Source organism: Rutilus rutilus (assembly GCF_951802725.1).
Source record: "Rutilus rutilus genome assembly, chromosome: 4".
Lineage (NCBI taxonomy): Eukaryota > Metazoa > Chordata > Actinopteri > Cypriniformes > Leuciscidae > Rutilus > Rutilus rutilus.
In genome coordinates, this window is record NC_140212.1 from 10,197,417 (window position 1) to 10,213,395 (window position 15,979).

At 36.6% G+C, this 15,979-nt stretch overlaps 1 protein-coding gene across 1 annotated transcript; it reads right to left on the reverse strand.

Annotated features, from left to right (window-relative positions):
* Positions 1-1,049: 1,049 nt before the first annotated feature.
* Positions 1,050-5,184, reverse strand: rergla (RERG/RAS-like a). Its single transcript, XM_084407757.1, has 5 exons — positions 4,912-5,184; positions 4,670-4,726; positions 4,456-4,529; positions 3,395-3,543; positions 1,050-2,441 (listed from the first exon to the last, which is right to left on the reverse strand). Exons 1-5 carry the CDS (start codon positions 4,961-4,963, stop codon positions 2,156-2,158), a joined length of 618 nt encoding a protein of 205 aa, XP_084263883.1. The 5' UTR covers positions 4,964-5,184; the 3' UTR covers positions 1,050-2,155.
* Between the last annotated feature and the right edge of the window lie 10,795 nt (positions 5,185-15,979).

The following is a 15,979-nucleotide window of genomic DNA, read 5'->3' on the forward strand; positions in this document are numbered from 1 at the left end:
AGCTCCTGCAGGTATGAAAACTACAGAGACCCAATCCACACTCATCCAGACTCAAATATTACGCAGCATTACTTGCTGATGTAGGAAACTGTCTTGTTGGATGTTGGCCAGACGTCCAAAAGGTCAACGAAAAAGCATGATAGCATGTCTTTGGCCTTGTCGGTTGCCAAAAGAATGAGAATTTGTCTCATCTGTTTGCTCAAGTATCCCTTACAAAAATAAGTATACTTCAAGGTTATTTGATTAAGTATACTTAAGTAAATGTCAAGTATATTTTTTAAGTATACTTTAAGTAGCAAGTATATTAATATCTATGTACTAGTAGTATACTTGTATGTGTACTTGGGGTTAGTAACAGTAGTAAACTGTACACAACTAGTTTACAACTACGTTTTTCGTACTGCAACTATAGAAGTGAACTTATTTGTATGCTGATAATTTACTAGTTAAATACTTGTAGCTCATTTATTAGTATATGAAAATACACTTTGAAGTAAACTGCTACAAGTACAATAACTTCTGTCAATATAAGTCAAGTATACTTCAGTGTAATTTTAAGTATATTTAAGAAAAAGTAGACTGAAAGTATAGTTATTTTTTAGTTTAAAAGATGTATACTAACAGCACAGTTGAATAAACTTATTCAGAACAATGCTTGATTTTGATTTTATATAAAATAATTTTTTCTGTAGAAAAATCGGATGTTGTGTGATGACGTGGGTGGATGACAGGATGTTGATATGCGGTTGTTCTGGCTGGTTTTTACTCAATTAACAACAAAGAGAATGTATAGTATGCACTACACACTACATCATACTCATCACATTGTATTTTGTAGTATGTCTTAATAGTAGCCTACTACTTGTATGTTTCTGTAGAATGTCTTCAGTGTACAATATGCAACATTTTTGTGTGCATGGAATAACCACCTTTTGACAAACATACCACAGTATGCAACCAAAGCACACTGCACAGAATACTGGATCCCACAATGCAATGCATTCGACTTGACCTTCCATCGCCAGTGTGAGGAGGAATGAACCACAAGCAACATCAATCGATCTTTAATAGCATCCGTTTACTTTTTAAACAGTTTTAATAGTATTACTAAATAGTAGTAGGCTACATAGTGCATACTGTGTATTCTATTACACACATTATTTAGGACATTGAAAGTAATTAGCATTTTGCACAATTCTGCATGTACTATGTATCTGGTAATTTGTAGTACAAATTAGAACAAATAGCGACTCATCGCTTATTTTTTTTGGTGCCTTTCCAAAATCGGAGTCTGTTCAACATTATCTCCTGACTGTAACATGCAAACTTGCTACCTGAAGCAAATCAGTTGCACAACATTCAAGATAATGCTATTTCTGGTGAGCATGTTTGCTAAAGTATTCAATACTGCATACCTATCACTTATGCTCTGGACATAGGTCAGTTGTTTCCCAATTTTGTGGAAACAAATACCTTTAGATGTGAATTCCTAGAAGATGAAAAGATGCTTGGTCAGTACGGTCACATCATTTTGATGCACAGATGTTTATATTTTTCATGAATTTGAAGAGATTTCAAAATCCATAAACGACACCATTAGTCAGTCATTGCTGGCATCATACATTAAACATTTTATCAATAACTACATAGCAAGCTAACAATATTTCACAACTTCAGAGTTAGTGTTTAAACATCAAAAGAAGTGATGAAAGAAACATTTAAGGCAAAGAACAGAGATGTGCAGCTGTACACAGACGTAAAAAAAATAGGTTATTATATTTTGCATAAATAAAATTAAGCCTATTTTAAATGTTTTGCATTGTGATGATTTATTTTGTGACAATTCAGCACATTTTCTCATTACCACAATGAGAAATCATTACGGTAATGAGAATTTATGAGGTAATTGTGCTTAATTATCATGAAAATATTGTTGCAATGCAAAAATCACAATTATCAGGCTTCATTTTCTTTAAGCAGGGAAACAATCTGTTTTAGTTTGACTTTAGGGTGAAATGTGTCCATGTTCTAGATGTGTTTTGTGAGATGCACCCGGTAATGACTGTGTGGCCAAGACAATAAGCGGTGAGGAACTATCTAAACAAGTTTGATGCATCTCATCTCTCAGTCCTGCAACAATTGTCCAAGTTCGTTCTCAAACAGATTTCCGCCGTTTTCCGAAGACGTTGTTGATGAGTTTGGCCATGGACTTTGATCCGCTGGGGCGACGGCGGCGCTCCTTGGCTTTGCCTCCCAGACTGGCATTGCGCACGATCTTTGAGAACATGAGCACCACCTCCTGGTAGTGCTCCGCAGCGGACAGCTCGTAAAACTGGCAGCGGCCCTCTGACGCCAGCCTCTGGCCTTCCTCCCGGTCCACCTCACGCATGTGGCACAAGTCCTGCTTATTTCCCACCAGGAAGATCACAGAGTCCGTGTCCCTGGGGTCAGAGGAGTAACAACAGTGCTTAGGATGTTTCATTGTCCGCTACAGTTTGCCAACTTTATCAACTACACTTGCATATGGGATGTCTAAATTTCTCTTAAAAAGCCACCAAATTCAGAACACAACATCTGTTTTCTTTCGATTAAAGAATATTGCAGTGTTATTATAAGTGATTTATCCGTGCACATCTTTTTTTTAAATTGTTTTTATTCATGCTCCCTCATAATCTTTAATTAAAATAACCTCCCCTCCCTCTTGCAGTGACATCTCTTCTCTACTGATGTGTTTACTGGCACGAGGGCGGGACAACCTGTCACTCACATGAGATCGACCAATAGCAAACCACAATCATCCAACGATCCAATCAATTCCTGATGGACAAAATCAAGCCGCGCCCTACATTGTTTCTTGTTTGATAAGCCGTTTCACTCGGATATACGTCACAATAGGGAAGAAAAGACTATCGCAACTTCTGTTTCATGCTGACTCTAAGAGAAGTTTAATTTGATTGGCTGATATTTCTCCTTGCGTTTGGCTCTGCTTAAATTAATTCACTATAACCAAAGTAAAAGAAAAAGCAGGAAAAGTCTGAAATCGCAATCGAAAAAAACCGAATCAACCTGAATTATGAATTGAATACATCTTAATTGAAAGCCCATTCAATATTCCATCTATTTCTGTTATAAAATGAGTTGTCCAGTGCATCTACTTCATCACTGAAAAATTCTCAATAGCCAAGGATAAACTAAAAATAGATATTTTTCATTGAGTCACCAGCTCATCCACCCATCAACACCACCCACATAGTCAATTCAACAATCCTCCTCAATGCAAACCCAAGCTGGTGAATTATACACCCACATAAGAGCAACAATCATACAGTATGGACAGAAATAGGCACATCTTCTGCTGCCCGAGGATGTTGTTGTGAACTTAGAGAACCGTTACCTTTTAGTCCCACCCAGGTGAAGCTCTCGGATCAGGTGCACTATGGCTTTGGCCGTGAGGAAGGAGGAACGATCGCTGATGTCGTAAATGACCACGAAACCATCAGCCCAGTGGATCTGCTCATTGAGAGTGGATTTCCCCTCGCACGGCTGCAAAGAAACCACACATGCGTTATGTCTTTAAAGGAACATTACCACAAAAGTTTAAATGCAAAAATCTGGAGCACTTAAAATGAAAGTGAACAGGGCCAATCTGTAAACGTTAAAATACTCACTGTTTCAATAGTATAACCACAAGACTTAACTGGTATACTTGATTTTAGTGTGGAAAAACCACTTACTAACATTTTGTGTAAAACTATTTACAACAGCAATATTCATTTAACTAACTAAACATCACTGATTACACAAAATGGGATTGTGTGAGGAAAAACAGGATAATCGACTGGACCCCCAAGATGCACAGATGGCATCCAATCACATAATGGGCAACAGGACTGATTAAATAATTGGATTTAAATCAAAGAGGAAACTGAAGAGGAGACTGTATTTACCTCATTTTTACCACATTAATAATATATATATAAAGCTCAAGAGGACAAAGCTTCATCTCATATTAAATCACTCTTGTGTGATCATATAAGGTTTATTTCCAAAGAATAATATAAGCGTACAGTGAGCAGAGCTGCTTGGTGTATTATATGCTGCTGGTTTTGTCTGGAGCTTGTGGAAAGATTTCATAAGCAGCAAAACCCTCTGCAATACGCATTAATGCCAGGAAGACAGACAACACTTGCTTTCTACGGGATACATACTAAAAGTTTTTGATGATGCCAGGTCTCTGGGAAAAGTCATGACTAGTAAAGTGTACAAGATGAGGCGATACAATGTTTTTCTTAGCTTACAATGAAATTCAGTCTACCTGTTCAAACAGGCAAAGGTTAAGTGATCTTAAAGAAAGATCTGTTATGTCACTGGAATATGCAGTAGCACACTAAGCCACAAGATGCTTATGTAGTTATTGCCTTGATTACAGCTAGTTACAGTTAGATGTCCACATACCTGAGAACAGGGGTCATAAAGTTCAAGATTGAGCTGTCTTCCATCAATAGACATGCGCTTTCTGTAAATGCATTCTGTAAGGACAAGAACAGATCACATCAGACGCATACAAGATTCCAGCCTATACCTCGTATGTTCTGTACACTTCTCCAAACCAAATGCACCCCCATGAACAATAGGAAAAAATGCAATCTGAAAACAATATCACACATACCTGATGATGATGCATACTCTCCAATGAACCGCCTGGTTAAAAATCGAACAATAAGTGCTGTGGATGTGAAGAGGACAAAAGATGAAACATACAAAACACACACACACACACACACACACACATACAGTATGTGTATGCATATATATACATAGTATTTTTGTAAATATTTTTCTAACTTGCATTGCATAAAAATAAACTTTTTTTTGGGGGGGGATTGAATTAAATACAAATTATAAATATACCTGATTTCCCGACACCATCGGATCCAAGAACTGCAACTTTTATGTCATTCATTATTTTTCGCAGAAACGCGTCCAGATCTCAAAGGAATGAAACTCAAACGCCCCTATCCAGTTCAACGCACGCTCCACATTTCAGTCACTCTGACTGGCAACGCTTTAAAAAAAAAAACACTGGAGACCGAAAGTAAGAAGGGACTGGTGCATCCTTTATACCCGTGTTGATCTCGCGCAGGTGTTCGTCAGACTCGCATGGGTTTATAGCGCTGCCTCTCCAATGTTGCGCAGCTCGAGCATTATGAGGATCCTGACGTCACGCTGACGCAAGCCACAGCTGGAGCCAAAACATCGCAGGCTCTGAGTGTGTGTGTGGAAGAGGTTGCTCTTTGTTGCCATGTTTTTGCCACTTTGCTTTTGATTAATGGTTCTATTTGTTTACAAAGATTCACCAACATTCTGTTCTTGTATGAGATATTAAAAAACCATTATGCTATAAACTAATACACTATAAACAATAAAAAGGATTCATAAACCAGTTTTAAATTATTATGCATGTTTACCAAACAATTAGTTTTTTTTTTTATAAAATATGAATAATGGATTTAATAAAAAAAAAAAAGTCAAAAGATATGGCCTAAAAGGAGTTTTAGTATGTATATACTGTATATTAGTGGCCAAACTTGATGTCCAGAGGAGATATTTGTTTTTAATGACCCTTCATTAAACCATCAAAATACGAGGAAAATATTTTATATATATTTTCTTTTTACATTTTAACGAGGGAAGAATAAAACATTAAACCTGGTTAAGATAGTTATCTGACAAAAGGCAAACTACAGCAACATTTTTCATTTTACTATGCAAAATAATGCATAGAAAAACAGGAAAAAAGCATACATTGACCACAACATAATCAGTTATTAATATTTAATTGGTTCACTCTTGTTTTTTTTGCATGTGTTCATAATTTCTTTGTGTGACAGCTTTGCCAATTTTTTTATTATTATTGTGTTATCACAAATTAAAAAAAAATCTGTGCACTCCAAACACACCTATGCAATATTTCACTTTTTTTTTTAAATAATATTTGAATAAAGGGTGAAGATATACATTTTCATGAAAATACATTTTCAAAGACATCACTTTTGGCCACTACACACACAAACAATATATATATATATATATATATATATATATATACACATAAATACATACATTATGTAAAATGAAATATGTTAACATGTAAACTTTTGACCATGACTGTGTGTGTATGCACAAGACATGTGGTTTAAAGCATAACTATTGAAGTGTGAATGCAAGAATAGCATCTCTTCAGAAATAACAAATAGCTGCACTAATTGTGAGGTCTGTGGGTGTTGTTTGGACCTTCACTGATTGAGTGTATGTGGAACTGTTATATAAGCTGCTGGTCCCACACATAATGACGCACACATAATAAACATTCACCAGGCGAATGCAGTTTAAAGCATGTCTGCCACATTATCTCAAACAGAGGTTTGGCAATCAACAAGTCAATCTGATGGGTCGAGAAACAAATGCATATTAATTGCATTTGACTTTGTGTGTTTAATACTGCTGCTGTTTGATGAATGTCTGAAAGAGCAATGCAAGGCCAAGTGGATCACTTATCAAGAGCTATTAAACTAGCAGAATAATCAGTGATACCAGAGCCTGGATGTGTGATTAGAGGCTGCTGCATCATTAGATTCATTATAGGAACGGCAGACAAAAAAAAACACACAAAAAAAACCACACACTCACATTGTGTTTTATATGTGTGATACAGAAGACAATGAGATGTTGACTAAATCATATGGGCAAAATGTTGACTGAATCATACCTGATCTTATGAAAACGCAAAATTGTTACATTGTTTTCCTTCTTCCTATATTTTTCTAAAGCAATCTCTCTTTTTTTAATTTGAGAAATGAGGTGTAGGGCCTTGATTGCCAGATACTTTTTCTTGTGTTCTTTCCGTGGAGCATTGATCAAAGTGGATTATAGCTGAATCTGGTACACTTGATTCTTCTCAGATCTACATTTTGTGAAAACCACTAAAGGCCAGTCAGCTGAGGTCAGCCTGGAAACCCCTCAAAGCAAAGTTTTGCTGTTTGTCTTCAAGAGTGCACATACAGGACATGGAAAATGGTGACCTGTATGGGATTATAATTGTTTGCTTTGTTTGCTATTTGAACAGGACATCTTGTTAAATCGATTGTCATTAAATATACAATTAACAATGAGCTACTTTGGTGCTGCAACACTACAAAAGCATTTCATTTTGACAGCCACTAATGTACAGGGATGAATTTGTACATTTTGGTTGTATTCAGTATGAAATATAGCCAACTACTTACTGATAACATCACACAGCTGCTGCAGATTTGTCGGATGCATATGATGCGAAACTCCAGTTCCACTATTTCCCAAAGGTGCTCTATTGAAATCTGGGGACCATGGAGGCCTTATTTTTTCATTGGCATTTAAAAAAACAACAATTTGAGATGCTTTGAGCTTTGTGACATGGCACGTTATCCTGCTGGAAGTAGCCATCAGAAGATGGGAACACTGTGGTCATAAAGGGATGGACATGGTCAGAAACAATACTCAGGTAGGCTCTGGCATTTAAATGATGCTCAGTTGGTACTAAGGGACCCAAAGTGTGCCAAGAAAATATCCCACAAACCATCACACCACCAGCAGCAGCCTGAATTGTTGATACAAGGCAGGATGAATCCATGTTTTTAATGGTGTTTATGCTCTTCCATCTGAATGTCGCAGCAGAAATTGAGACTCATCAGACCAGGCAACGTTTTTCCAATCATCTATTTTCCAATTTTGGTGAGACTGTGCGAATTGAAGCGTCAGTTTCCTGTTGCATGATGTAGTCTGTTTTTGATTAGACTGACAAGAGGTTACTAATTCACTTTAATGCTATAAAAGTTACTAATCTGAATCAAGAGGTGAACAAAGAAGTGAAGGTGAGATCATTAGTAGGTACTGCTTTTTAGAATTGGGATAAAACGGGATAAAAATAAAGGAAATTAAGGCTAATGTGCTAAACATGTAAATCCAGTTCATCAGCATCAGACTTCAGAAGAATAGCTGCAGTATTTCTAGGCGAGGAAGCTCTCAAGAGAATGTCTGAGGCTTTCGTTTGGTTTGGCCAGAACTTGAAAGCACCTCTCTAAATTGAACATATCTGTGAGGATAAATGGCAATTCATAGTAGCAGAGGCATTTTAACTCTGTGGATATTTTTCAAACTAATCCATGTAGACAGTGAAGCTCGGGAGGCCAAAATACGGCATGAAAGTGAAGGAGAGGGAGGATGAACGCTTGCTATATTCTTCATTGGCTTTTTGAGCTCTCTCATTGCTTTTGAGAGAAACCCTTCGACTGATCTATGACTTCATTTTCATCTAGCCGGGAGCTGGAATTATTCTTCCCTCCCAAAAATCAATATTTCTCGACATTTGAGAGTTTTTGCTTTCCATTGTGTCTTATAGGGAACAGAGCAATTCCCTCACTGAGGGGAATTAGTATGTGCACAGTTTGACTGTATATATCCTGTGCATTCCCTCTGGAATTTGATTAGATCAGGAAAGAATGGGTTACTATCATTGGCTACTCAAAACAAGCAAAAATGAGAAAGAATGATCAAGGTTTTCAAAACGAACAGGGCCAAACTGACGCCACTCGACAACAAACATAAGATGAGGGAATTAAAAAGCAATTCACTACTAGAAATGAAAGACAAATACTGGGCCTGAGTTAAGCGGGAGGACAGAAGGCTGTTTATATTTAGGCAACATATTCAAAATAGGCTTTCTGTCACACACTGATTTCTCAAAGGCTGTGTGTCTCATAGCAACAGGCTAATACGCCATAGATGGAATTGCTCTCTCCAAAAGAAGCAGCAATATTTCTTACATTTTCCAGCTGACCAGTCACCACTGACAAGTCCATTTCATATCTAGGCTGGCTAGTGTAAATATTATGCTTACTTGATGCTCCTTACTTCTGTATTTTATTTCGTTAGCAATAGCACTTTTCTAAAGAAAGCCACCATTGGAACAGTTATCAGTTCCCAGTGTCATCCATACACACTCCAGAATAAAAGAGAAAATTATTATTTACAGCAACACTTGATCTTGAAGGGTCAGAAAACACTGATGTAATGGAACAAGCTAAAGTTCAAACCAAAGCCCTGTAATAATGGGCATAATAAAAGATGCAAACTTAAAATGAAGAATGGTGTAAGTATACATTACAGCGCCCATGTTATGTAAGCTATATTACATATTATTATAACTGCAGTAGTAAGAAATTGGGGGTGGTTCTTGGCAGTGTTGTTTTTGTTATCTGATGTTCCTCGGTCCCTCCTTCATTGCAAGGATTTTTCACCTTTTTTTTTTATTGTCCGACAGTTGGAAATCGTAATTGCTCAACAAGCTGCATGATTTGACAATTTTAAAAGAACACTGTAAATCCGAATCAGTTGGCAAAACTCTTCTTTCTTTTTTTTTTGAGTTAAGAAATTCACAATTTAAGTAAGCAGAACTACCAGATTTTTATTTTGTACACATACATTTTAATTGCCCTTAAAGGGATACTCCACTTTTTTTGGAAATAGGCTCATTTTACAACTCCCCCAGAGTTAAACAGTTGAGTTTTACCGTTTTCGAATCCATTCAGCCGATCTCCGGGTCTGGCGGTACCACTTTTAGCATAGCTTAGCATAGATCATTGAATCGGACAAGACCATTAGCATCTCTCTCAAAAAAATGTTGACTCGACTCTTCTGTTGTTACATCGTGTACTAAGACCGACGGAAAATGAAAAGTTGTGACTTTCTAGGCTGATATGGCTAGGAACTATACTCTCATTCCTGCGTAATAATCAAGAAACTTTGCTGCCGTACCATGAGTCCAGCAGGCGTAATGATATGACGCAGCGCCTGAAAATAGTCCCCAGCTCAGTAACTTCCAACGTGACCGGGACTAAGTTTGTCTAACCTATTAGACCTATTTTCAGGCGCTGCGTCATATCATTACGCCTGCTGGACTCATGGTACGGCAGCAAAGTTTCTTGATTATTACGCAGGAATGAGAGTATAGTTCCTAGCCATATCAGCCTAGAAAATCGCAACTTTACATTTTCCGTCGGTCTTAGTACACGATGTAACTACAGAAGAGTCAAGTTTTAAATAGGAAAAATATCGAAACTCTTTGGTCATTTTTTTTAGAGAGATGCTAACGGTCTTGTCCGACTCAATGATCTATGCTAAGCTATGCTAAAAGTGGTACCGCCAGACCCGGAGTTCGGCTGAATGGATTCGAAAACGGTAAAACTCAACTGTTTAACTCTGGGGGAGTTGTAAAATGAGCCTATTTCCAAAAAAAAGTGGAGTATCCCTTTAACTTGAAATATAAGCTTATTCATTAATTGAACTTAAAATTATCATGTAATCTCAACTTAAATATTTTTAGTAGCGGAAACTTGGCCAGCCTTAAAGGTCCCGTTTTTCCTGTTTTTGAAGCTTTGATTGTGTTTACAGTGTGCAATATAACATGTGTTCATGTTTCACGTGTAAAAAAAAAACTGTATTTTTCACACAATTTACTTATCTGTATACCGCTGTTTTCACTGTCCTAAAAACGGGCTGATAACTTCCTTGTTCTATGAAGTCCCTCCTTCAGAAATACGTAACGAGTTCTGATTGTGCCAGCGGTTCCTGTGTTGTGATTCGACAGCAGCTTAGCGCACGTTGCCCGGAAAGGTCACGCCTCTTACCATAACGTGGAGATGCATGCTCTCAGTGTTATTATATGAAAATAACAGCGTCTCGACGACATGGCGACAAACACACTCTACAAACGCAACTCTTCCTCTTCTCCGTGGGAGCGCAACAAGACCACGCCCCCTTTTTTTGTGTATTCCTGTGGGCGGAGGTTAGTCAAAAAACTGTTCTAGTGACGTCATTAAAGAAGGAAGTAGAGGGATGTAGTCCAAACCGGCCGTTCGCTGTATGCTTTGAAAGGGGACTTCTGTTAAATAAAATATCTCGCTTGGCATTGAACTTTGAGCTTTATAATTTTACAGGTATTATTTATGCTCTAACAGCAACATTACACACTAACTAAAGTTTGAAAAACGGGATCACGAAGAACAGGACCTTTAACTAGCTAATTCAGTAAATGCTAATTTACTAATTGGTAACAATGCTTTAATTGCATTAGCATTAGCAATTGCTGAATAAGTATGACAATATAGAACATTTAACATAGATCTGTTCTCAAACTAAGCTTGAGAACAAATACATGTTAAATATTTTATATTGTTATAAATTGTTATATTGTTATTTTATATTGCTCTTGTCACTATGATGGCAATCTCTTAAAAGCACTTATTTTAAATCCAAATTGTAAGATATAATACCTGTTTTGCCCACTTAAACAGTTTTTTTCTTTTAACATTCTGTCAGTGAATGCAATTTTATGGGGCGGATACCAATTCCATTTCCAATGTATTAACAGGCTGGCACACAATGACCTGTGAGATTGAATTCAAAGATCATGTGCACCTGCTTTTCATACAGAGCAGCGCTGTAATGCACAAAAAAATCCATTTGGCCCAAATGTCACGCCTCTATTTTTTCTCTCCGCATAAGGAATCAAAAAGGTTACTGCTAAAAAGAGAAAATATAAAAGCAAATGGATGCAATAGTCAATATTTTGTAGGATGGTATTTTATATTATTGAAATCATTACGGTGTAATTTTATAAAGATAAATGAAGCGTAAAAATCGACAAATGTATTTTAGCTCATTGCCATTTTTTGTTACACCCAAAGATAACAACTCAAACCACAGTTACAAAATCACTCAATAAAGCCTGTATTTGAACAGAAGCCACAAAAACCAACTCATACCCAAACAATACACTCCCAAAAGTCGGCCCACACAAACAAACGTGAATGCTAATCTTGCTCGCTTAATCTTGAAGAAAAACAGGCCGTATGCCATTACAAATATTTGTAAAAAATATCATGAGGGGTTAGAACTGAAAGTGAGATGTTAGTTTCAACATTATATAACCGTTCTCACACAGAATACTTGTCCAAAAAATGTTAGGAAGTGACAGTTTCGTATGAAAGGGAAAAGCGATTATGAAGAGGAATAGGTTGAATAGTGTGTTAGCGTCCTAATAATTCATAATATCATATAATTATGAAGCTTATCGAACACAGTTAGGTGAAGGAGTATTGATTCAGTTCATTCCTATAATACGCATTTGGTTGCACAACAGTTGCAATAGTCTTCCTATGTTTTGTAAAAAAAAAAACCCACAAACTCCAGTCATTACCACAAAATGACCACACTCGAGACAAAAATACAGACGTGCAACATGCGCTGACATAACCAGCCAACTCTGCTTCACAAACATGACTCAATTGATGTTTTTGAGACACTAACTACACAACAAAACATGGGAGTGACGGGTCTGGCAATATCTGAATAGGGTTTCAATGCCATTCTAGACCATTTTTGCTCCTTGGCACCATTTCAAATGATTCGCTGCCTAAAGCATCAGAAGCAATGCAATAGTCCAACTAAAACCATCCAGAGTTGATGTATAAAACCATGTTTATCTGCTGTATCACAAAAGCGGGATATTTTGCTATCATAACCTATTTTTGAGTGCTATTCATCAAACCTGTCTCCAAACAGAACTCCCTACAGACTTCGGCTGAGAACAATCCTCCCCGTCTCCCTCACAGATGATATGTGGCATTTACTGTATGAAGGCAATGTCCATTTAAAGGGGAAAAGGATACTTTGTAAAGTTGCGCTGCATATTGTCCTTTCTCAGAGCCTTAAAAAGACAAGAAGTCCACACAATATTGAAAAACAATGACAATATTTTTCTTCCTTTCGCATCCAGCCAATTTAACAAATTATGCTTTAAAAAAATATTATTCACCATAATAACCATTTAATAATTCAAGGCTGATCTTTAACCATATAATGGGTATATAGTTTTATACAGTGGTATAGTATATATTTTTATACCTACTGTAAATGTCATGCTGATTTTTTTTTTATTTATTCTTTGGCAGATTTACCCAGATTATTGTGTAACTGTGGAATTCAGAGCAAAGGAACTCCAGATACTGATATAAAAGTTTCTGTATACATTTAGCTTTGCAATGACGCAAAATGTATAAGCCATACTAAACTAAAAAGAATTCTTGGAAAAGTAAATGTTACAGGAGGTGTGTTAGTTTTACATATCACAGGGGTCAAGGCCTACACATACAGTACTATTATACACTGGTTATATTTAGCCTATCATCTCAAGTATTTTCAACATTTAGCATTCGCTACATTTGAAGTCAAAATTATGCAACTGAGTTTTGCCATTATGAATAGAACGGGGCTGAATGCTACAAAGTAAATATCATCATATTTTGACAGAACACAATAAAACCTTTAAATTTAACTTTGAAGATATGACCTCAATATACTTGCTATGATCTATAACTTACTCTTGACCTACTTCTTGAGTCTTTGATGCTCCAGCGATGCATTGTGGGATATCTGTATCACACTGTTCATCACAGGCTTGCTGTAAAGGTCAACTGCGATGATCATGTGGAAGGCGGCTAGACACTGGGTTTTTGCTGACAGTTGCAGTTATGACCTCAATATTTAGACAAACAGTGAATATGCACTTATGGGAAAGCGTTTGCATATGTTAAAAAGTAAAATGATCAAATACAGCAAAAAAAGAATAGTGTGCATTGCATACAATACATACATTGAACTGGATTTTTACATTTTCTAAAGAAAATGTTAGTTCTGGGCGGTTGCTAGGGTGTTCTGGATGGTTGCTAGGTGGTTAATGACACAACAACTTTGATTGTTTGTCAGGCTGTATATTATGCAGCTTCTTCTCACCATAAATATTGATTTGAGCTGAAATTATTTTATAATCTTACCTGTATATACAACCTAAAGCTTTTCACAGGGAGATGCATGTATTGTATGCAATGTCATGCATACAACAACATAGGACCAAAGGGCCAATCGGGTCAAATCCCAAATCACCCGACATGAGTATCCATAAACTCAACTCATTTTGCTGCCATGACAACAGATGAGCAGTTTTGGTTTTGTAACTACAACATTGCATCCTCTGATATTTACAAAAGGGGCCAGTATGAGGGGTGTGCATTGAGTCTAAGATGAATGGCGTTGCTTTTGGCTGCAGATCTGATCAGATTGATGGCTGCTTTGCTTAGGACTGGGTTATTAATAGAGATTAACTGAGACAGAAACAAAATGTTCCTTTTGACATGAATAAATTAGGTTAAATGAGAAGCCGATGGTGGGTGAGGAAGTGACCCATCCATGTGGACTAAGTAACAAACCAGATATACTGTCTGATAGTGTAAAACAAAAAATCCAGCAGAAATATCACACATCTGGATTGAGGAGTTGAAAACTAGGATAGAGATACAAAAGGGGAGACAAGGGTTGAGTTATTATAGCGTGTGAAGATCCAAGTTTCCTTTCTTCAGTACAAACAATGTACAGGATAGTGGGGTAAGCTGTGCCACTTGTACATAAACTGTCCCCTAGGCAAGATAAAGTAAAAATAAAATAAAGTAACAGAAACATGACTTTTCAACAAAAATAAAATATAAATAAATAAATAAATAAATAAATAGATTGTGATATATATATTTACCTGCCATGATGTAGATAATTAACTTAAACATGCAAAGAAAATTAAAACAAAGCAAGACAAATTGAAGCATAGCAAATAAAAACAAATAAAAAAAAGAACAAATTAAAGCATAGCAAACCAAAGAAAAGAAAAACAAAACAAAATCACAAAAACAAAGCAAAACAAAACCAAAGAAAAACAAAACAAAACAAAATAAATCAAAGCATAGCATAGCAGATCAAAGTAAAGCAAAACAAAACAAAACAAAACAAAACAACAAAAAATAAAGAAAATCATAAAAACAAAACCAAAACAAAGCAGAACAAAAGCAAAAAGAAATCAAAACAAAGTAATAAAATAAAATAAAAAAAGAGACAAAAATCACAAAAACAAATAAAATAAATCAAAGCAATGTCAAACAAAACAAGAAACCTATGTGTAATGAATGAATCCCTTTGAGAATTTTTTTTAACTGTAAGAACTCGAAGGTTTTGAACATGTAAAAGAAGAAATAAAAAACAGTTTCAAGTCAAGAAAAAATGACTTTGCTCGCATGCAACAAGTAAACAGCGCCAGACAGTCTGCCCCCTGTTTCTTCAAGTGCGCTCAAACTGTAATGTAAGATTCGGCCTGAAAAGCCAAACATCTCTCTAAGATGATACTAAATAGTCTTAAAACCACCACGGAGATCCTCAGGCGCATTTCACGGGAAAAGAATGGTAAGCACGCTAGTGTTTAATGCATCAGTCCTCGCGCATGAAATGCTCCAAAAGCAGAGGGATTGTCAGGGTCAACAGCGCTCGTTGTTCTGCCAGGGCCTTGTGTATTAGTCGGTTAATGCACCATTTCCAAAACAGAAACAAGAGACCGATGACTGTGTTTGACAATAATGTACACCAGAATGAAACTGCACACCATTCAGCCACTCTTTCAGTTGATGTTGATTTAAGGTAAGATGCAAGTTCCAACCAAACAGCATCCATTGAGTGGTCATGCACCGTACAAACGCCATAAACAGGACAAAGGATCCACCAATGCCAAGATTAAAGGCTGAGATTTCAAGTGAAGTGCATGCAAATACAGCACTTATTTGAGACTGTACACACAAAGCATCAGATTTCTACATTTTGCTTCCTACATTTCTTGGACACCGCAAGGAAGCCCTGAACTGCTTGAGTAATAAACACTCATGCTTAAATCTCCTCCTTATGTGCAGGTATATGAGCCAGAGCACATCACAAGCTACAACAAGGTCTCTATCACAATATCATAAAATGGATAGTTCCAGTCCTTGACTCTGATTGGTTGAGCCGCGTT